The 21,778-nt window shown below is 59.6% G+C and overlaps 4 protein-coding genes across 6 annotated transcripts in view; 1 reads left to right on the top strand and 3 right to left on the bottom strand.

The window, feature by feature from the left end:
* Positions 1–10,532, top strand: part of RNF123 (ring finger protein 123) — a 50,846-nt gene extending 40,314 nt beyond the window's left edge. For both annotated transcript variants that reach the window (XM_080606619.1, XM_080606618.1), the window contains exons 36-39: positions 9,116–9,258; positions 9,694–9,788; positions 9,922–10,007; positions 10,091–10,532. In XM_080606619.1, coding sequence (XP_080462745.1) covers positions 9,116–9,258; positions 9,694–9,788; positions 9,922–10,007; positions 10,091–10,190 — 424 coding nt within the window. In that variant the 3' untranslated portion in view covers positions 10,191–10,532. The remainder of the gene's footprint in view (positions 1–9,115; positions 9,259–9,693; positions 9,789–9,921; positions 10,008–10,090) is intronic.
* On the bottom strand, positions 4,770–7,800 carry AMIGO3 (adhesion molecule with Ig like domain 3). Its single transcript, XM_080606668.1, has one exon. It carries the CDS (start codon positions 7,348–7,350, stop codon positions 5,848–5,850), a length of 1,503 nt encoding a protein of 500 aa, XP_080462794.1. The 5' UTR covers positions 7,351–7,800; the 3' UTR covers positions 4,770–5,847.
* GMPPB (GDP-mannose pyrophosphorylase B) lies at positions 10,530–12,512 on the bottom strand (the record flags this gene model as incomplete). 2 transcript variants are annotated; one of them, XM_080606684.1, is made up of 7 exons in its annotated part: positions 12,230–12,512; positions 12,104–12,152; positions 11,720–12,021; positions 11,568–11,646; positions 11,357–11,422; positions 10,990–11,172; positions 10,530–10,816 (listed from the first exon to the last, which is right to left on the bottom strand). In XM_080606684.1, the coding sequence occupies exons 1-7, from the start codon at positions 12,437–12,439 to the stop codon at positions 10,530–10,532; spliced, it is 1,176 nt and encodes a 391-aa protein (XP_080462810.1). In that variant the 5' UTR covers positions 12,440–12,512. The 2 variants fall into 2 exon arrangements, with proteins under 2 accessions (XP_080462810.1, XP_080462811.1); XM_080606685.1 differs by having other exon boundaries at positions 10,623–10,816; positions 11,357–11,484; positions 12,230–12,507.
* A 765-nt stretch (positions 12,513–13,277) lies between these two features.
* On the bottom strand, positions 13,278–21,384 carry IP6K1 (inositol hexakisphosphate kinase 1; the record flags this gene model as incomplete). Its single annotated transcript, XM_080606675.1, has 5 exons — positions 13,278–14,387; positions 15,249–15,424; positions 18,001–18,185; positions 18,686–18,896; positions 21,162–21,384. 5 exons carry the CDS (start codon positions 21,382–21,384, stop codon positions 13,878–13,880), a joined length of 1,305 nt encoding a protein of 434 aa, XP_080462801.1. The 3' UTR covers positions 13,278–13,877.
* Between the last annotated feature and the right edge of the window lie 394 nt (positions 21,385–21,778).

The following is a 21,778-nucleotide window of genomic DNA, read 5'->3' as shown; positions in this document are numbered from 1 at the left end:
AGCACTCTGCCTGGGCAGAACTAGAAGCAGGTAGGAATCTCTTCCAGGTCCCATTTGGCAACTCCCAGCTTTCCAGAAATCATTAACAGAGAGCGATTATACGATGTGAATTTGCTTAGAGGAACTTCTCTTTGGGAATTACCTACGACACCAGGTGTTAACCTGACTAGTTCGTTGCAGGGAGGCTGTGCCCTAGAGGATGAGGACAAGGAACAGTAACTCAAATGACTTTTGTGGCTTGGGTGTTTTTTCTGGTTGCCTCTAACCCAGCCGTGGAAGCAAGCTGACCCTGGACCAGGCACTTGGCTGGAGGCTTTGCCCTGGGACAGCGAGCACAGATTCCTCTGGGAGTGGAGCAGGGGAAGGGCAGGAGTAATGAGAGCTGGGGCCCTGCCTGGTGCCAGCCGGGGCCCCCCCCAAATGCAGACTCATCCAGCCGTGTTATCAGGATGCAGTCTGATGCCTCAGCTGCTCCTTGCCCAGCACAGGACGCTCAGCCAGGCATCAAGTCCTCCTATTACGGGCTCCTGGCACAAAAAGAGCCATTAAGCACAAGGGTAGGGAACATTGCCCAGGCTGGGATGTGATGAGACAATTGATACATCGCATGCGTTAGTCTGTGCATAGAGCGGGCTGGGCTTTTGGGAGGGAAGAAAGGCGTTCCTCATCGGGGCCGGCAGCACTGGTGCTGCTCGTGGGGAGCCGAAACTTCGGCGCCCACCCCATCCGTGGGCACCCATCTCCATCAAGCCTCCAGGGGTCGGCTGCCGCAGCTCCCGAATGCTTGCTGGGGCTGGAGGGTGGAGAGGGAAACCTTTCACTGACAGCAGAGCATCCTTAGAGAGCAGATGGCTTGGCCAAGAGCAGAGCCTGAGGATTTCATGGCTTGGCTCAGCCACGGGCTGGAATGAGTCTCACGAACGGGGGCAGAGGAACAGTAGTGCAGGGCACAGCCTGCGAGGCTGCTAGCTCCAGCCAGGGTCTGTTGGCAGAGGGTCTTCTGGTTCCCACGACAGGGGCGTGCTGATAGACCCGTGTTCCCAGCAAAGCAGCTGCCTGCCCTCGAGGGCTTGCTGGGAGGGCACTCAGCCTCTTCAGCAGGAGAGCGCGGCACAGCCTGGCTGTCTCCTAAACAGGCAACAGCTCCTCGGTTCGAGACAGCCTGGGCCTCTGCGAGGCTGCTGCAGGGCTGCTCAGGCCTCCGTGCCGCTCTCGGCCTCCTCCCTGGTGCGCATCGCCCACGTCTGACCGTGGCGTCCTGGCCGAGGGGCAGGCTCGGTGCCTGGGGGGGCTGACGCAGGGATGCCTGCTGCTCCCTGTTTCGCCAGGCCCTAACGACGTGCCTTGTTCTCATGGGGAGGAGAGGGAAAGGAGGATCTGGCAGGCTGAGCCAGGAGCTGGTCTGAATCGCTGAGCCCACGCCAGAGACCCTGGCTGCCTTCAGCCGGTATCATCCCCCCTGTTTGTCTGCTAAATAATTGAGCAGATTTTCTATTAAGCCTCCTTTGGAGCGAGCTAATGGAGCAGTGCTGGCCAGAGCTTGGGTAATGATCCTGGTGAGAGCGAGCGATATGGGAAGGGGGCGAGGCCCGAAGGTTTGGCTGCTGGGCCCTGCGTGAGGGGGATGCGCTCAGTGGGGTCAGGGCTTGTGGCGTGTAGGGCTGGGACACGGGCAAGGAGTCGGCAAACTTGTCTGCGGTGCAGCTTCTAAAGAAGCTGCCTTCAAGGTGCATCTCCCAGGGATTACCGCCCAAAAGGTGGAGAGGACAGAGGGAAGAGCACTGTGGGCACCAGGAGGATGGCTGTGCCTGCCAGTGGAGCGCAGGACGGGGATCCTGGACCAGAAGCAACTGTGCTGTGACACTGGGATGCTGAGCACGGGCCAGTGGGAGCTGCCGGGAGGTGTGGCACTGAGCTGACTGGTGTTGGGCTCATTCAGGCTGGATGGCTGCTGCTTCTCCTTTGCACCAGGCAGGTGGGTGCAGAGGGCTGGACAGGCAGGAAGGAGGAGACGGAGAGGTTCCCAGGGCAGACCTCACACTTCGGTGGGGGAGAAGGTGAGCAGGCACGAGGTCACATGGTGGAGGCAGGTTAAGAAGGCTTTGTGCAATTTCTAGATGGCTTTTGGGTTGCCCTCATTAAAAAAGACACAGAAGATCCCAGTCTGCAGGTTCCTAAATGCAGCCTGGCCGCCTGCTCGGATGCTGGGGTACCCAAGGGGCTGCTCCCCTCTGCACGTGGCATTTCTCTGCAGCCCGGTAGTTACTGATCACTTCCTAGATGCTCATGCTCCTTCAACACTTCTGATGATGCCGGGGTTGTAGTGGAAGTGAGGTGCAGGAGGAGACATTTCCCGCATCCCTCAGACCGCAGGAGCCCTTGCTACCTTGCCCTAAAAACTCAGGAGCGGTACCCAGGTCTTGCTGGGTGTAGTGTGTCGGGGGGGGCAGGAGCCGGAGCACAGCAGCGTGACTGGGTCACACCTAGGTGTCGTGGCTGGAAAAGGAGGCTGGGGACCGTGCTGCTTTTACAAGCCGCCAGCTCCACACACGGTGTCCTGGGCAGCAGGACGCAAAGGCTGCGATCTCCCCAGCCCCCCAGGGCTGGTGGGCACAGGCGTCGTGCTGCCGAGCACCAGGCTTTGCTGCCCGCATCTCTTTGGGAAACCAGGAACGTCGTAAGGCAAGGCTCCAGCTCCAGCTCTGCAGATCGTGTGGCCAGCCCAGGAGGACAGGAGGGAAGTGCCTGAGGTGCTGAGCTGGGAAGTGCCAGGGGAGACAGTGCTGGAGCCTGCTCCTTCGTTCCCACGGGCGCAGGTGCCGGGGGGGCACCGTGCTTTGTGCAGCCCCGTCCCTTCACCTTGCAGAGTCAAGGAGCGAGAGGCCGGCGGCTGGCAGCGAGCCGGAGCTGTAACGTTGCAGAGGGCTGCCGGGAGAGGACGGTGAATTCCTCGGGGAATGGCCAGTACGTTTCCAACTCCCGCCTGTCAGGGAGGCCGTGCTTGTGGCTACGTTTGTCCTTGCTGAGATTTGCCTTTCAAGCTGCTTAATGAACTGCTCTGAGAGTTCAAACGTCCTTGCTCCTTTCCAGGCATCACAGAAGTGTGAACCAGCAGTAGGATTTTCCCAGGAAAGGAGCCCTTGGGAGCGGTGCTGATACAAGCTGTGGCTGTGCTGTACTGGCACAGTGGGGCTCAGCCTTCCTGCAGGGCGAGACCAACTGCAGCCGGCCTCGATGAGCTCTCCCCGGCTTCTCTTGGCTGCTGTAGCCTCGGACAGGCCCTTGGGAGCTTTCCTTACACTCCCGTGAGCCTGGGCTTTCCCTGATCGTTAGCTCAGCCGAGGGTACGGGTTTGCAGGAGCACCAGTGCCTGCGCTGCTGCTGGTAGCACAGGGGAGCGGGAAGCTTTGGGACAAGGCCTACAAGGATGGCAACAGAAGGTCTCACGGGGGGGCTGGACTCGACCAGCGCTCCCCCTTGCCCTTCAGGGTGCTGAGCCGCAGCCCATGAGCGCGTTGCGCTGCCCCGCGTGGGCTGGCACCATCCCGGTGGGAGCTGTGCTCTGGTGCAGGTTGGACTGCCTCGCGGCCCTTCCTCAGCACTGCTTTTCGGAGGTTCCCGGGAGCCCTGCCAGGGTGAAGGATCACATCCCCTCATTGTAGCACCTCTCTAGGATGGTTTTTCCAGGCTCTGAGGCAACAACGGCAGGTGAAGCATCAGCAGTGCGGCTTTTCTGCAGCAGAAGTTGAATCCCTCGGCAGGGGATGGTTTTGCCCAAACAAAGCAAAAGCAGATTAAGCTTCCCAAATAAAGAGCCCATCCCAGAAACTGAGGGGGGCAAATCCAGCTCCTCCTCGGTGCCATCCCCGCCTCGGAACAAAGCCAGGCTGTGCCATCACCTTGCCTCTGTCCCCAAGGGACAGGGCGCCGCTTACCCACCCACCCGGCGCTGAAGCACCTCGCAGCCCCGGCAGCACCCCGGCACGACCGCCTCGGCGTCCCAGGCTCGTCGGTGGCTCTGTGCTAACAGGAGGCGACAGGGCAGGCGCGGGGAGCGAGGGCATGGGCTGGCGGCGCCCGTCCCTCCCCGTCCCTCGCGCAGAGCAGCGGCCGCGGGGGCTGGCAGCAGCTGGGCACGTAGCACATGCAGCCGCGCCAGGTCAGGTCGGTGTCGGGAGGCCAGCGGCGCTGCGGCCGTCTCAGGACAGCTGCTCTCCCAAACCCTCCCCGTCCTCGCAGAGGTGGGGAGCTTCTGGTGAGCACTTTGGGCACAGTTGGCTTTTTTTCTGGGGGGAAAAAAAAAAAAAAAGCTGCTTGTTTCATTGCTGAAAAAGTTGGAGGACTGGCGACAGCTGTGTGCTCGCCTCCTGGCTGCCGAGCGGTGGTGGTGGCTGGCAGATAGAGGGACGCTGCTGTCCCTCTGCTCCCCCCCCCCCGTGTCCAGATGTGGTCCCCCAGTCCCGGAGGGAGGGGGAGAAACTGGGAGGGGGTGGCCTCAGCAGCGATGGAAGCAGCCAAGGAGAGATGGGAGCTGCAGCAGGGGCTGGGAGGGTTGTGGCGAGGGCAGAGGCACAGGGGAAAGCGGCGCGGCTCTGCCTGGCCGGGTGGGCACCTGCGCCCGCGGAGGGGGTCAGGACTCAGCCCAGGACAGGACCAGCCTGCCCCCGAGCTGCGCTCCTGGCGGTGCCGCTCCCACGCGTTTCAGTCCTGCTTGTCCCTCGTGTGCCCTTGTGGCACTTGGTGCTGCTCCTCCCCACCTCCCCAGCGTCACCGAGCAGGGGGGCACCTCTGCTCTGCCCCAGAACATTTAACCCCTCCCCGAACAAGCCTGGCGGCGTGGCAGGCTGCCAGCCTGCTGCAAACCAAAGGGGCTCCCTCAGAGCCCAGCGAGGGGGACAGCAGCTCCCGCCGCCCCCCTGCAAGGGCAAGGAGACACTCAGCCCAGGGTGAGCTTAAAAAAATAGGCATTTTTATTCAAATGTAACTAGAGAATTATGACCCAAGAGAGGAGATCACTCACATTTATCGATAGGCTTATTAGATTACTGCTATTTGCTGTGCTTGAGCAGCGCTTTTGTCCGTCTCAAGGAGAAACAGAGCAGGGCGGGTGGTGCATGAGACCTCATCGTCCTTGGTGGCACGGGGAGCTCTGAGCAATGCGGGTCGGGGCGCTGCATCACATCACCTCGTGCATGCCTGTCTTTACTATTTACAGCTTCTCGTGAGTGTTAAGAAGCAAAAGCTTGCGCTGTTTGCTCGGCTGCGCGTCTCGCCGGGAGCTGAGCCCCCTCCTCCCTGCACAGCTGCCTTAGGGAAGGGGATGCAGCCCAACCCCCCCAGCTGATGGGTGCATGCTGGGCCCGGTGGTGTCGGGGGGGGCTTGCCCCAGGGACACACTGCCCCTGCTCCAGACCATGGCACGCAGATGGGGACTGGTGCGGGTGGGGAGAGGACGGTGGCGCTGCCGCCCAGGGACAGTGCTGAGGGTGCCCAGGGCAATGGCACTGGGCTGGGCCTCGCGTTCCCATGGCCGTGGCAGAAATCCAGCCCCTGTGTCACTGCCGGGGAGTTTGGCTGCAGGACAAAGCGGGGGTTTCTCGGGCGCGCTGGGTTCGTTAGCGTTACCCTTGTGCTAAAGAGGCCGTTGCCGGTGGCTTACGCGAGGAGCTCCTGCTGGGTGCTGGCGGGCACGAGGGGCTCGTGGCTGAAGCGGTCGCGGGCAATGCCGGTCACCCTCGCAGGGCGCAGTCAAGCTGAGAACTTGGGGTGTCCGATGATCCTGCTTTGAGCAGCGACGGAGGAAAACAGCTCTTGGGGAGGCACCAGCCTCCTCCTAGCCCTGCCCTGCTACGACACGATGGGGGTGTCCGAAAAGACGGAGCTGATGGACTCTGAGTCCGACTTGAGCTGTAGGACCTTGGGGTGCTTGGGGTCGGAGAAATCCTCGCCGAGGGCCAGGCGGACCTTGCCGTTCTGCGCCTCCCGGATGGGCTCGAGGAAGACCACGTGCTTGTTGGCGCTGGCCTTGCGGCTTGTCCCGTCCGTGGCGGGCGGCGTGGTGCTGAGGATGGAGGACTGGGCGCTGCACTCCTGCGGGGGGCTGAGAGGGGCCGGCTTCTTGCAGCACGGCAGGCAGCGGCAGGGCGTGAGATACAAGTAAATGAGCACGAGCAGCAGGCTCACTATGCACCCCAGCAGTGTTGTGAGGCCAGTGCTGAAGGTCTCCCCGTCTGGCTTGGGGTAGTGGACTGTCACGTTGACCTCACACATCCTGCTGAAATTGTGGGGGCTGCTGATGGCCAAGCACACGTAGACCCCCGAGTGCCAGGGCTTGGCTGCTGCGATCTTCAGGCTGCCGTTGCGGTACACCTCCACGGAGCGGTTGCTGTTCCCCGGGTGTTTGATGGGCTCGTGGTGAGGTGAGATCCACATGTAGGTGGTGACCACGTCGGGCAGGCTGGTGTTGCAGGTGAGCAGGAGGGCCTGGCCCACGGTCACCGGGAAGGGCACGGGGCGCACGTCCTCGGGGCCGGCCGAGCAGTTCTCGAACATGTGGCTGTACTTGAGGAACTTAATCAGCGAGCGGGGCACGGTGTCGGACACCTTGCAGGTGTGCTCCTCGAAGAAATCCTTCACGGAGCTGAAGCCTCGCTGCTTCCACCGCTGGAGCATCAGGTAGAGCGGGCAGCTGCACCTCACGGGGTTGTTGTGCAGGTACAAGCCGTTCCCGATGTTTTCGGGCAGAGCTGCCAGCTCCTCCACGGGGATGCTGCTCAGGCTGTTGGAGGACAGGTCCAGCGTGCGGAGGCTGTAGTTGCCCAGCCCCTGCACGGAGCGGAAGGGGAAGGTGGTCAGGTTGTTCCAGCTCAGGTAAACTTTCCTCAGGCCGCTTAGCTTGGCGAAGGCGTTTTCATCCACTCGCGCGATGCGGTTGTTGTAGAGCAGCAGCTCTTCCAAGCTCACCAGTGCCTCGAAGTAGTGCGTCTCGACGGCGTGCAGGTGGTTGGACGACATGTCCAGGTGCCGCAGGTACGAGGCGTTGTGGAAAGCCCGCGGCGAGAGGTCCCTGATCTGGTTGTGGCTCATGTGGAGGGCCTCGAGGTGCGGCAGGGCGGCCAGCCAGCGGTCGTGGAGCTGGGTGAGGGCGTTGTGGCTCAGGTCCAGCGTGGTGGCGGTGGGCGGCAGCGCCCGGGGCACGCGTTGCAGCGTCTGCCGGCTGCAGCTCAGCAGGTCCGAGGTGCAGATGCAGGCGGCGGGGCAGCTGCGGGCCGGCAGCGAGGCGCGGCCGTGGGCGCACAGCTGGAGGAGCAGCAGCAGCCACAGCGGCTCCGCGGGCACCCCCGGGGCCATTGCGCCGCGCGGGGTGCTCGGGGCGGGCGCGGGGCACGGCCGGGCTCGGCGGCGATGCGGGCGGCAGCGCGCCGCGGCCCCCGCCGAGTGCCGTGTGGGCACGGGGGGGGCTCCCCGCCGAGCATTCGCGGCCCCCCGATTCCAGCCGCGGGGCTCGAGAAGAGTTCAAGGGCGACGGCTCCCCCCCGCCCCCCCGCCCAGCGCCGCCGGGGCTCGGGCAGCGCCGCCGCCGCGTTACCTGCGCTCGGGATGCCCGGGGGAGGGGGCTCCCCGGCACCGGGGGGGGGGGGGAACCGAGGCGGTGCCCTGCGGCCCCGGGGGGGCTCGGGGCCCGCCTCCCGGAGCCGCTCGTCCCCGCGGCGCCGAGCGCCCCTCCGCGCCCCTCCGCGCCCGGCACCTCCCCGCGCGGCTCCGTCCGCGGCCCGGGGCCCGCCGCGCTCCGCTCGCTATTTACGCGCCGGCGGCGCGGGGCCGGCCCCGCTCCCATTGGTCCCGGCGCGGGGCCGGGGGCGGTGCGCGGCCCTCCCGCCCCTGCCGCCCTGCGAGCGGGCCGGGCCCTGCGCGGCCGTTGCCGCCGGGGGGGGTCGGGGCCGCCCCTCGGCCGCTGCTGGGACCGGGACCCCCCCCGCGGCTTCGTGCCCGCTCGCGGTCGCCGGGCCTCGCTGCCCTCGTCGCAGCCGCCCCCGGGCAAGCCGGCAGGGAACCCTCACCCCGCCCCCCCCAAACCCACCCCGGGGTCATGCCGGGCCCGGTGGGGTCCCCGCGGAGGACCCGGTGCCACCCGCAGGGGCGGCCGCCCGGCGAAGGACGCTCAGGAATGTCCTTAGCCAGCACCTGGGCTCTTCAGTGGGAAGCGGAGAGCCGGGCTGGGGAATTGGTTTCCATTAGGGCAGCAAAAAGCTCATTTGGCTGCTGCAGCTGCCGTTAACCCCCTGCTCCCCAGCGCAGGCTCAGGCTGCGACAGCGTCGGAGCTGGCGAGGCGAGCGCTCCACCCAGCTTTTCCCTTCACGGGGCTGGCCAGAGCCGGGGACGGGTCCTGAGGGAGATGCGGGTGCCCAAGCAGAGCTGGGGGCTTGCTCCCCCACCCCCCCCCACCCCCGTGGCTGGAGGGGACGCGCGTCCTGCTCTGTGCCCTTCCCCTGTCCTGGTTATCCCCACTGCTGCTTGAGGCCGGGGGAGCCACGGCCGCTCCCTCCTGCCTCACAGCCTGGGCACCCACTTGCCCTGGGGATGCTGTGAGCTGGCCCCAAGGCGCAGGGGATGCCCCGGCACCAAGGCCTGTACTCCTTTTACCCTTGCTGTGTGAGGATAGTGCTGGCTGCTTCAGCCACCCTGCGGCTCCCAAGGCCTGCGCCAGGCACCTGAGCGTGAGGGTTGCAGCCTCAGCAAGTGCTAATGTTGCTAATGTACCGTATCGATCCCCGGAGGCCGCCCGAGCAGGGTGGTGGCGGAGGAGGAGGAGGATGGATGCCCTTCGGCCATCTCTGAAAGTGCTGTCCCTGCTATGAGCATGGGGCCCTGCGTGTGCCCAGCTGTGCCCCAGGTCTGTCCCCATGGGCACAGGTGCTGGGGACTTCTGAGGGCTGGGGCACCCTGGGGCTCCCACTTCACTGCTGCAGTCGCCCTTAGCGCCAGCCACAGCTCCTGCAGCACCCAGCGGGCTGTGCTGTGCCCGGGGACGCAGCCAGGGGCTTGGCCAGGCTGGTGGGGACACGATGGGGGTGGGGAGGGGGGGCACGGCCTGACTGTGATGTCCCTTTGCAGGGCTGAGCGTGCGACAGCAGTGATGCTGGCAGACCCCTGCTTCCAGCTGCGCTCCATCCAGTACCTGCTGGGCCACACCGAGCCCTCAGCCCTGGCGGCTGCTGCCCCGGCCACCGAGAAGCGCCATTTCTCCCTGAACACATGTGAGTGTACACGCCGGGGTGGGGAGCTGGGGCTGCTGGGCCGTGGGTCCCTGGGCTGCGCTCCTGACCTGGGCATGGTGCGGCCGCAGCAGTGGCACTCAGGCCAGGGCTGTCCCCAGCCTGACATGCCCAGGCTGTTGCCTGCTTTTGGGGGCAGTTTTGTCCCCTTGCAGCACCCTTGGCTGCATTCTCTGAGCCAGTGCCTCAGCCCAGGGAGGTTTGGTTTTGCAGCAGGAGTGTGCCCAACCATCCAGCTGCTGTCCCCAGCATGAGGAGCCCTGTCCTGGTTGCTTCCTGAGGGCAGCCACAATTCCCCCTGCATCACCCAGCAGCCTCAGGGCAGCCTGGGCTGGGGGGGGGGGGGCGGGGGGGGGGGGGGGACACACGACACACCTCATACACGCACCACCCCAACACACGTTTTTGGTCCTACAGACACAGAGTACATCAGTGCTGAGGAGCTGGCAAAGGTGGACAAGATGCTGAGCCACCTGAGTGAGGAGTCCAAGCAGGCCGCTGCCACCACGCTGGTGAGTCCCCCCTGTCCCTGTCCCCACAAGGCAGTTGCCACACTGCTTGGGTGCAGCCATGGCACAGCTGCCATGCAGCTCTGAGGTGCCATGGCTTTTGCCACCGCCAACTGCCTGCTCGCCCCCTCCCCAGCCCACCAGCGAGGAGGACCTCTGCCCCATCTGCTACGCACACCCCATCTCAGCCATCTTCAGGCCCTGCTCCCACAAGTCATGCAAGTGAGTAGCTCCTGCATGCCCATGCCCCCAGCTCCCAGGACCATTAAGGGGCAAAGGGTGCTCACACTTCTCTCCTGTCCCAGAGCCTGCATCAACCAGCACCTGATGAACAACAAGGACTGCTTCTTCTGCAAGGCCACCATCACAGGTGTGGACGACTTCACCAAGCCTGCCAGCTCGTAGCACCCAGCCCCGCACCTCGGGCTCCCCCAGCTGAGCACTGCACACTGGCTTCTCCCTCGGGAACCCCCCTCCCGGGGACAGGCCAGGACCCAGCGCACGGCCGGGTTCTGCAGGGAGAGGCTGGCTCGGGGGGGGCAGACAGCAGGCTCTGGGGCCAGCATCCGCCCTTCTCCTGCCCTGCAGGTCATTCTCAGGGAGGGGAGCCCGAGGCCTCGTCGCCACAGCAGCCCCGCATGCGGTGAGCAGTGTCTGGGCCCTGGGCGCTGTGTGTTTGGGCTCTGTTACTTTGCCCCTGGCTGGGGGCTGACTTGATGAAATGCAGCATTAAATTATTCTTCCTTATGTGGTGCCCTGAGACATGGGGAGGGGAAGCCAGGCCGGCTCTGGCAAGCGACCTGGGTGCTTGGGCTGTGCGCACACGATGCTCAGAGGTAGACAGAAGTATAAATATTTAATCCAGGCAGAGCCGGGAGTGGAGGGCGCACCGGGGGCTGCTACATGATGATGCGTGGCTCCGGTACAGACTCGGTGATGGACTTGTGCGGCAGCACGTTGGCCCCATTGAGGTAGAGCTCGTCGTTGACAATGACGTCCTCGCCCAGCACTGTCACATTCTCCATGCGCACCTGCCCCAGAGAGCCCCGTCACACCTGACCCTGTTCAGGGCACGGTGCCACGCTCCTGCTCCTGCCCGCAGGCACATCCCAGCTGCCCTTCAGCCACAGCCTGGGGTGGCAGGAGGAGACAGGAGGGCAAGACCCCTGATCCCCCCAGGGCCCTGCAGCACCCACGTCCTCACCCACTGCCCCACGGAGCAGCTCCAGCCCACAATGCAGGACTCCAGCCAGGAGTGGGAGCGGATGCGGGCCCCCTCCAGCACTGTGCAGCGCTTGATGCGCACCCCGTCCTCCACCACCACGCCAGCCCCGATCGTCACATTGGGGCCAATGACGCAGTTTGCCCCGATCTTGGCGCTGGGGTCCTGGAAGGAAGAAAGGCTGCACCGGGGCTGCGAGGCAGCCACGGCTCTCTGCACGGCCTGCAACGCTGAGCTGGCGTGGGGACGGGAGGGCACAGCTCGAGGGCCACGGTGAGGACAGCAGCAGGAAGCCGGAGCGAGCCTGTGAAGCGTGCCCGGGGCTGGCGTGCCGGGGGCTGGCACTTACCACCAGCACATTCCCTACGACACCGGGCCCCGAGTGCAGCTTCTCGGGGTGCTGAGCCCGCAGCGCCTGCAGGTACATGCACATGCCCGTGAGAAAGTCTTTCGGCTGCCCGATGTCCATCCAGAAGCCTGCGGGGACAGAGCCGTGGTGACGGCCCCCGGCGCGGGGGCAGCGGTGCGGGCGGCACCCCCCTGCCCGGGCAGGGCCTTACCCTGCAGCTCCATGGCGTAGAGCTGCCCCTCCTGCGCCATGGCCGGGAAGATCTCCTTCTCGATGGAGGTGGGGCGCAGCTGCGGGGACGGGGTGCGGGGCTCAGCGGGGGGGTCCCGGCCCCCGGCACCCAGCCCGCGGCCCGGCCCCTACCTGGATGCGCCGCAGGATGCCGGGGCTGAAGATGTAGAGCCCGGCGTTGATCTTGTTGGACACGAAGACGCGCGGCTTCTCCACGAAGCGGCAGATGCGGCCCGTGTCGGCCTCGCTCACCACCACGCCGTACTTGGCCGGCTCCTCCACGCGGGTCACCACCAGCGAGCCCTCCCCGCCGTGCTGCCGGTGGAAGCGGGCCAGGGCGGCGAAGGGGAACTCGCAGATCACGTCGCTGTTGAGCACAAAGAAGGGCTCCCCGCCCTCGGCCAGCAGGTCCCGGGCCAGCGCCAGCGGCCCCGCTGCCCGCCCGTCAGCAGCGGCACGGCGCCGGGACAGCCCAGCCCGCGCCCCCGCCCCGCCCGCAGCCCCCCCCGGCGCTACCTGTGCCCAGCGGCTCCTTCTCGTGCGACAGCGAGATGCGCAGGCCGAGCTGCGGGCACAGCGGTCAGGGCCGGGCCGCCCCGCCGCGGGCCGTGCGGGCGCCCGGGGGGCCCCCCCCGCCCTTACCCGCTGCTCCTGCTCGCGCATGGCGGCCTCCAGCGCCTCGGACATGTAGCTGACGGCCAGCACCACGCGGCTGACGCCCGCCTGCCGCAGCGCCTCGAGCTGGTGCAGCAGCAGCGCCTTGTTGCAGAACTCCACCAGCGGCTTGGGCCGGCTCAGCGTCAGCGGCCGCAGCCGCGTCCCGAAGCCCCCCACCAGGATCAGCGCCCGCATCCCCGCGCCCGCACCGCGACACGTCAGCGCCGCGCGCCCCGCCGCGTCACCGCCGGGCCCGGCCCCGCGCACCGGGGGCCGAGCCTCCGCCGGGCCCCGCCCCCGCCCGCCCCCCGGCCCCCGCCTCGCGCCCCCCGCACAGCCCCGGGGGGGTCCGGCCCCGCCCCGCCCCGCCCCGCCCCGCGCACTGAGCACAGACCAGGCAGCGCCGCCCAGGCAGGTGCAGAAACGCCGTCGAACACGGGGGTGGGAACCGGGGGGCAGCACAGAGGGCGGGGGGGCGGCACCAAACGGCGACGCCCTCAGCACGGGGAGCCGCCGGCACAGCGGCAGGAGCCCAGGCGGCGGGGGGGGGCGGGCAGCTGCCGTCCCAGCACAGCGTTCGTCTGGGGACGCGGCGGCCCCACGGCCCGAGGCTGGCGCAGGAAGGAGCTGAGGGCGAGGGGCAGCGCTCCTCACCCCGCCGCCGGCCCTGCAGAGGAGGCGGGCGGCAGCCCCGGCGGGCAGCTCCCCCCTCTGCCCCCCCAGAGGGCAGCCTCAGGCCGCAGGCCGCAGGCCCCGGCCCCAGGGAGAGCCTCACCTAAAGCCCGTGGGACCAACGACACACAAGGGGAAGGGGTGAAATGGTCCGAAAAAACCCCACTGCACGGCTGGGGTCACAGTAACTGCTACAGGTACTATTGCTAGCTCACGAGCTGAGGGGGGGCTTGGTCAGTGGGCAGAGGCAGAGCCCTGTGCCCCTCATGTCAGGCCCAGTGCGGGCAGGAACAAGCCCCGAGCTCAAGCACAGCTCCGGCTGTGCAGCATCTCTTCACCCCCAGCAAGCTCTGCCATGGGCTGCAGTTGGTCATTTTATTTCCACAGTTGGGTTGATTATTCATAGTGCCCAAACAGAAGAAAAAGGCAGCATCAAAAGCCAAGGCCCATTGGCAAAACCCAGGGCAGAGCTAGCGTGCGGAGCAGCATGCCTGCTGTTCCCCCTCAGCTCCCCAGCTGCTGCTGGCCATTACTCCAGCGCCCTTTCCACATAACCTAAGGGAATTTCAAAATGTAGGCTCCTCCGGGGGCTCCCTAGACAGGAGGCTATTCAAAGCCCAGCTCCAACCCCCCCAAGAGCCCTGCGCTCCCCTGCTTTCTCTGCCCCAAGGCCAGGCCCTCGCTCCAGTACACACACAAGGAGCGGAGAACCAGGCCACCCAACACCCCCGTAGGCATCTCTGGAACCTCCTCCAGAAGGCAGAGCTAATGTGGTCAGAACCAGCTGGTCAGCACGAGGCACTCTCTTCCACCCTGCCTCCCCTCAGCTCTTCTATCCAAGTACATTTAAAAAACAATGGAGCAATATAATTGTTTTTAAAATGGAGGTGTCTGCTTTTTCCTGTGCTAGTAGGTGGTCCTGTCGGCTCCAGTCACCAGGACAAGAGGCTGTGGCCCAGGGCTACTGGTTTTCTTCACGCATCTGTTCCATGATGTTGATGAGGCTTTCCAGGCCGAATACATAGCCCATGTCAGGTCCATCATGCACAGTGGGGTCATCACGGAAGCCTTTGAAGGTGCTATGCGCAAAGTCAATCATACGCACATCCACCTTGGGCTGGGCCGAGGAGTCGGGCTCTGTGCTGCCGCCATCCTGAAGGGTCTCCGGGAGGGAGCTGTCCGTTCGCTTCAGGCGCGTCTCTGGCCGGATATCCACAAACGTCCCCGACCTGTTGTCCTTCCCATCGTAAATGATGAGAAGGGAGCTGGAGTAGAAGCGGTAGGAGGCCTGTCTCTCCAAAACCGCTTTCAAGCTTCGGAGTTTGGTGAGGACAGGCTCAAAGAGGTCCTTGCGCAGCTCTACGCCGTTGTGGAGATAGTGGTAGATGGCATTGCGGAAGCCCTCGATGGAAAGACCGCGTCCATAGTATTTATTCCTGCATAAGTAATGCCCTGTGTTCAGCTGATAGACCTAGAACATCAAAGGAAATACACATCAAGTGGGAAGGCCAGGCTAAGGCAACACACGGAGAGCCCAAAGCTGGCCTGTACGGACAGGGCAGAGGGAGCTCACGTCACCACCACACCCAGGAGCGAGCAAACAGCTCTGCAAGCTCCCTGAATCCCGAAGCAGCTCACGTGTGCATGGCCAGGGTGTCCAAGCACTGGGCTGGCACTGGTCCGGCACTGGTCCCATGACACCCACAGGTGAGCGTCCCCAAAGCAGCACACCACAACAGACCCCAAGGCTCAAAAAGCTAAGTTTTTTAAAAAGCAGCTCAGACAAATCCTCTGGCAGCGGGAGCCATGTATGTCTTGCCATTAGGATGTGGCATGTGATTAACGCAGGGCCCTCATTGCTTCAGAGTCTGCAGGCAGAGATCTGCATTACAAGATACTTCTGCTGGTGGGGAGAAAGATCAACTCTATTGTGCAACAGCACCAGCAGCAAATCCTTGTGCTCAAGATGTAGCACCAAGAGACGATTTTAAGTCCCAGTACAGTACAGAAGTAAACGTCAGATGATGCTAGGACAGAAACAACGCACCTCCCCCAGGCACTGCAATTCTAGCTTAACGCTAAGCCAGAAGAACAGTTATTTTAGAAAACCCCCATGTTTTCCATGAACACCTCTGGATAAAGCAGGCTACCTTGCAAGAATCCTTTGTCCTAGGTCTAGAAATGAAAACAAAAAGCTCATACCAAACTCTGGTGTACCTACCTGAAGAGGAAGGCTAACTCAGTGCTCAGCAGAAAACACTCACTAGTTAGCAGCTCTAATGGAGCTGGGGAAAGGATGTGCAGCACCCGCTGCAGACTTGGGGATTCCTACCTGCATGCCACACACTCGCACACCCAAGGTGGCAGAAGTGCTCTGCTCACACTTCTTCATCTGCCGAGCAGCCTTCTCCTCAGAGGCATCATCTCCGTGCTGTCTGGTCCCCATCTTCAGATCAAGCACGCAGGGAAACTTGAAGTGATGCACCACGTTCTCCAGCAAGAGGAACTCTGGGAGAGACGTCAAGGAGAGCTCAACTGTCAGAGACGCTGCTCCCCAGGGCAGCCAGGAAGAGGGACACGGCCTGAGATAGGGTTGGGTGGCAAACAAATAGGAACCGAAGAAGAGAGAGAACAAACTGTTTGGGAAGGTGAAGAAAAAGGACAAAACCCAAGCAGTGGCACATGGGCTTTGGCACCCTGTAGAAGAAGTCAGCCTGGAAAGTGTCCTGCCCAGCACTAAGCAGGGGATCACGTACAGGCACACTGGGCTCAGCAGGAGGAGCCAAGGAGCAGAATGCTAACGTCAGGAAAGACACAGCATGCTAGTCAGACCTGGTGATACGTTAAGGGAGAGCTTAGTCTACACGAATCTGCAATTTAACCATACAGATAAAGAACACAATCCCCACGGACCAAGAACTCGAGGCTCAAGTAAGATCCACAGTGCTGTTGTTATCAACCTGACCAGAACAGCAGCGCTAACCAATACACGGGGAAAAACTGGAGAGGCTACAAAGACAGGAAACAGCAGCAACGCGAACCTTCAATTACCACCACACACAATGGGCAAGCCTTCCAGTAGGGCACAACGCTGAGAACAAGCCTGAGGCAACCACCAGAGCAAAGGAGTCCCAAAGGGGAAAAACAACTCTGGAGGTTGCCCTAAAGGGTAGGTCACGGTTCAACACATTATGCTAAAATGGCAACCAGAGCACAGCTAGATTAAACTGGCAAGGAAGTTTAACATTTAGAAAAATCTATCAACAGCAACATTTGATTTGAAAGAGGAACTTCATAAAAATAAGGAAGTGTGTTAAAAAAAGATAGGACAGCTAAAAAGAATTACTTCTCTGCAAGTGATGTGGCCTCTATTTAAAAATACAAGCTGGAGGCTCAAAGCACACATTTGAGAATAGGAAAAGGAAGCCTACGCAGTTAAAATGTAGAAGAATAAAGCTATTAAAAGCGAGGCTGTTTCTAAGCAAGGAAAACAAAAATCGAGCTCCAGCAGGTGAAACAAAAACACAAGTTGGCAAGTTAGAAAAGAAGTACGAGTAGTAATTTGCAAAGGCACAGAAATGAACCTTCTTCTGCCACGTGAAGCAGTTACTCAGACTGCCCGAAGGGTTTATAGTCAAAGCATAAAAGGAGCTGGGGAGCAGGGTGGAAGTAAAAAGGAGAGACCCCCCCCAAAAAAAATTAATGTTAATATTTTATTGTGTTTAACAGGGAAGAGCTTTGGGAATTCCCAAGCCAAAATTCTAATTTCAAAGAATTGTCTCAAACTGAAGTGCAAAGAGAAGAGGTTGCACGTCCAACAAAAACTGAAGAGTAACAAATCACCAGAAATGGGCAGTCTCACCCAGAAGCCCTAAACGTCACAAGGCAGAGCTACTTCCCTTATTAAACAGGATGCGTTAACTCATTTAAAGCTGCCTTAGTTCCAGAAGACTAAAGGGAGGCTACTGCAATGCTGACCTGCAGAGATATGGGAACTACAAACTGACAGAAGCGTATCTCACAGCTCAGCGGGATGCTGTACGGAAGAACAGATGCAGATGTGGATAAGTACAATTTATCAGGGAAGATCAGGCACACCTTTTGTGAAAGTAACATCTCAAAAATATCCTGGGATTCTTCAGCAACTTTGAGAAACACAGACACGAGGTATCAGACCAAATGAAATCTGCATGAGTATCAGGAGACATTTGACAAGATGTCTCAAAGAGGCTGAACAGCAGGTTGAGGACTAAGATGCTGACAGGGTGATTAACTAGTCAGCAAACAAAAGAAAAAAGTCAGGATGCCTGACTGGTCTCAGAGGCCAAGTCACTAGCAGGGTCTTTGTGTGGGGATCTATGCTAGTCAACAAGCAATCCAGAAAAGCGAATGGGATGGCAAATTTGCTCATATACTACGTTACTCGAGGTTGCAAAGATGAGGGGCAGTTATGAAAAATCCCCAGAAGACCTTAGGAGACCGACTTGGCCACTAAACTGGTAGACAAAGTTCTCTGGAGTTGACATGCAAGATGACAAACATAAGGGGGAAAAGATTTTTAGCTTAATGGATGAAGCACTGGGTTTTGAGACAACTGTTACCAGTCAGGAATGAGATGTTGGGGCAACAAAGCAACATTTACAAGAACGTGTGTTACAAATCATGAGGGAACAGAGACAACATCATTAGGTGCCAGTGGAAATCTCTGGTTCACCAGTATCTTCTGTACCATGTGCAGTTCTGGTCACCATCTCCAGAGGGATACAGTAGAACTGGAAGAGACTCAAGAAAGGTGACAAGGACAATCACAGCTCCTTCCCTCCTTCCCAAGGAACTGCTGCACAGCCTAGACCTGCATCTGCTGTCAGACCTTGCCCAACATGAAAAACTGTCTAGTTAAGAACACACAAACTGACTCAAAGGTGGTCCAGAAAGGAAAGAAAACATGGGAACTAGCCAGAAACATGGCTTCTGAGCATCAGTGTCATGCTGACACCAGCGAGGCCTAGCTGCCTCAAGCACAAACGCATCGGCCAGCACAGCAGCAGCAACCTGACGCACTCAGTTTGCTTCCCAAAGGATACTGTAGAGTTTTCGGTCCTTGGACTCTGACCGCATGCGGCTCAGCTGCTGCTTATGACAGCGCAGGCTCCAGGGGTTATAGCTGATCTTTTCAGAGCTCAGACCGCTGTTCCCATCCAGCATCTGGAATGGAACATCTGAGTGGATGTGCATGTCCACCCTGGGACTCCTGGTCTCCTGGATGTTGCTGGTATAAAGACAGAACAAGGTAGCCTGTTAGAATCCATATCTTCTCCAGATCCTTACAACAGTCATGCAATTCCCTCGCACAGTAGCATCTCCTGTTCCTTCTCCTTCTGCACACTTCGCACTATCCAAACCCGCCAGCTCCTTACACAGCAAATCCTCGCTAACATCCCAGGATGTGGACCCATCCTCATTAACCTTGGGTTAACAGCCAGATGGACTTAAGAGTGTTTGAATTTGCTTCAGAGGTTTTGGTTCCACATCCAATTAACCTCCCAAGGGTTATACTGCGTCAGAAGCACTTCACTTGGATGAGCTTGTCCTGAACTGGGCACAAGTCCTGGCTGTTTGCAGTGCCACAGTATGCTGGAATAGTAAGTGCAAGACAACCTAGCAACTGTATGGAAGTGTAAAACACCCTAAACAAAAGGGTGACAAAAGCTGAAAGGGTTAAGACATTTTCCATTTGTCACGTTGTGACTAGACCCTCAAAGCTTTTACCTTTCAGTGCTGTCACTGGCCAGGCCAGGTTTTTCCTCCTTGTGCTCAGTGCCGCTGCTTGATCTGTGAAGACTCCGACGCGAGTGCTTGCGTCGTGGCTGGTCCCTCTCTGGCATGTCATCCTGCTCCAAAGCCTCGTTCTCCACGTAAGGATACGCAACCAGATTGATGTAGCCATCGCTGTCTCCCTCAAAACAGACAGACACTACACCTGCCAGAAAGAAGCGACATCAGCGCTGTTTTTCAGGGGAGGAATACACAATCACTAGCATCCACGTGTTCAACAGCACAGAGGAAAACACAGCTCGCAGAGCAGCAAGAGAAATCCAGAGCAATGAAACGAGGTTTAAGATGGCAAAGGGGAGAATCCAAATACTTTTGACACAGCACAAAAAAAACCTCCCAAACAGTGTCCTGCATCACTGCTGGAGCAAACAGTCCCCAACAGCTGTAGCAGCTGTGCTATCCACCCAAAACTGTGCTAGGAGCACATGAGGCTGCTAGCCCTGAGTGCTCACACCCTGCTGAGCTGTGCTAACAGAAATGCAGCTGGAAGGCTGAGGGGCTGTGATCGTTCCCTCTGTTCAGTCCTGCAGTACCCAATAAAACAAGGGATGTCGACAAACTGGAGACATCCAGCAGAGTACACCAAGGTGCTGAGCGGTGCCAAAGCAAAACATGTAAATAGACATTTAGTTAATTTGGGTTAGGTGTATGTCCTGCAGAAGCCTTCCTGCTGTTGACAAGAGCATCTCTGGCCAGGGAGGAGCTCCTCAGCATCTCAGCTCTGAGGCTCAAGTAGCACCTGCTGCTTGTATCTGAAGTCAGCTAGTCTCGCAGAAAAAAAAAAGACCTGTGAGGTCCCAGGGCTTCCTAGTGATAAAAACAGGAGGTCCTGGAAGTACACTACCTCAGCCAGGTGAAGGCAAGCCCATTCATGTGTGTCCTGTCCAATTTTGCCTTCTGTAGACTCCTGAAGAACACCATACTCCAAGAAAAGACACAGATCTTTCATGGCAACAGTTCTGAATATATCTAGCTGACCAGCCATGAAGCAGAACACCTGGCACTTTCAGTTAGTGTTGACATCATCTTAGGGATACCTCCAGCCCTGAAAATGAGGTGATCAACACATCTCCTAATGTGCAACGACAAAATCTTTCATTCTCTTGACACCAGCGCCAAATAGCTGCCAGGAATATCAGATACTATGTGCGCTGAACACAAAGATTCACCACAAAAGTGATGAAACAAGTCTAAGAAGGCTCAGCACAAGTTCAGAGCAGTTCAGGACTCCAGCGTGTCACTACATAAATGCCCATCCAAGTGCTCTGGCTGCATGGACGTGCTCCTCAAGCTGCCCCTGTGAATGGGCAATTATACAGTAATATCAGTGATCAGACAAGAAACGTCATCCCCGACGCTGTCACTTCGGGGACCAGCAGGAAGCTGCACAGGGCCTCAGATGAAATCCCATACCATGGTGCCTGCCCTCTGCCCTTAGGCAACCAGGAAGTATCGCACTTCAAGACGACAGGCCTCTATCTGGGCTATCAGCTTCGTCGGTTTTAAACTGCTCTCCCGAGGAAAGCCTGACACCACATCGATTCCAGTAACTCCGCAAGTTTCAGCTGGGAGTTCAGCTGGGTCACCAGAGCACCATATGGACCCAGAGCGGCTCGAGGGTCTGTTGGAGAGGGTATCTTTTGTTCACAGTCTGCGTACAGGCAGGCGGGTAAGCTGACACTGCTCTGAGACCTTCAGGCTGCAGCCGGATCAAACGGCAAGACCTTGAACAGATGGCGGTCCCAACTGTCTGGGGAGCATGGGCCTTCCGACACCACGCCGAGACAAAGAGGCAGAGGCAACGTGAACACCAAGTCCCCCAGAAGGCTACCAGCCCGCGTTACCGTCCTGAATACAAGCGCCTGGCCAAAAGCCTGTCGAGTTCCTGAAAGGTTCAGGTGAGCTGCCTGCCTCCTACAACGACAAAGACACTGGAAAATTCCATTCCTTCAGAGCAGCTGGGGACAAGGCTTCACCTCGGCTCTGGGAAAGGAAGCTGCTGAAGCAGCAAGTGTTTCTGATATGGGTCCATAAAAGAGCTGGGATGAGGAAGTAGTAAATTATAAGACTGGAATGCACGAGTGCTCAGTGTATGACCCAACTTCTTTTGCTCAAGGTCAAGGCAATAACTGACAATTACTTGCTAGTAAAATTACTTTAGATACACATTCATAACCTTAAGCACCAGATTGCAACCGTAACACTTTAGTTTGTCTAGAAGGAGGAGCACATGAAGCCTAGCATGCCAAAAAAAAAAAAAAAAGACTTCCTCCTTTCCAAAAAGCTCTTATCAAACTGCTAACCTGCAAAAGGTAAAAGTAACAAATAAAACAAGACAAAGAGATAGCAACACGTTGGCAGCTCCAGCAAAATGAGAAGAACTGCACTCTGAAACGACACCAGGCCTCACCTTTGTACTCAGGTGTGAACTCCTTCATTTCCGGGGGCAGGGATTCATAGAAGCGCTGTTCTCTGGTAATGAGCGGCTTGCAGACAGTGTGGTCATCGTAGCGCATCATGCTGCTGTGGCCGCCCACCTGGTGAATGAAAGGCTCCAGCAGGACCCCCCGGTCTCCGGATCGAGTGGCATTCTTGCCATGCTTGCCCACTTCCATGGTTTGACAAACACACATTGCGTTGGGCACCAGTTGCACTCTTGGAGCATGGGGAGAGCCACATGGGCTGGGAGATGCAGCTCAGCAGCGGTCAGGCAGCCACGGGGCAAAAATCCTGGCTGTCCACTTCCTTATGATGACCTGAAAAAGCAAAGGAGATTCCTGTAAATGGAAGACCACTTGCATTCACTCCTCATCTCCTAGGAAAGTCTCTAGCATTTATTTATATCCACAGCTGCCTCTCTTCCCTTCTTGATTTACTTCCCATTTGCTCCAGCATGCTCCTCACCATCTCTTTAATCTTGTAGGTAAACACACAGACTGGGAGGCAATCTCACACACAGTTTCTCCAAGAGGGTTGACAAAAAGACAGGGAAACAAGGAACTCTGAATATTCTGAGCCTTACATCTT

The sequence above is a fragment of the Anser brachyrhynchus genome (assembly GCF_964034855.1).
Source record: "Anser brachyrhynchus genome assembly, chromosome: 10".
In the NCBI taxonomy this organism is placed as follows: Eukaryota; Metazoa; Chordata; class Aves; order Anseriformes; family Anatidae; genus Anser; species Anser brachyrhynchus.
Note: the sequence above shows the minus strand (reverse complement) of the source record. Positions and strands in the feature narration are given on the sequence as shown.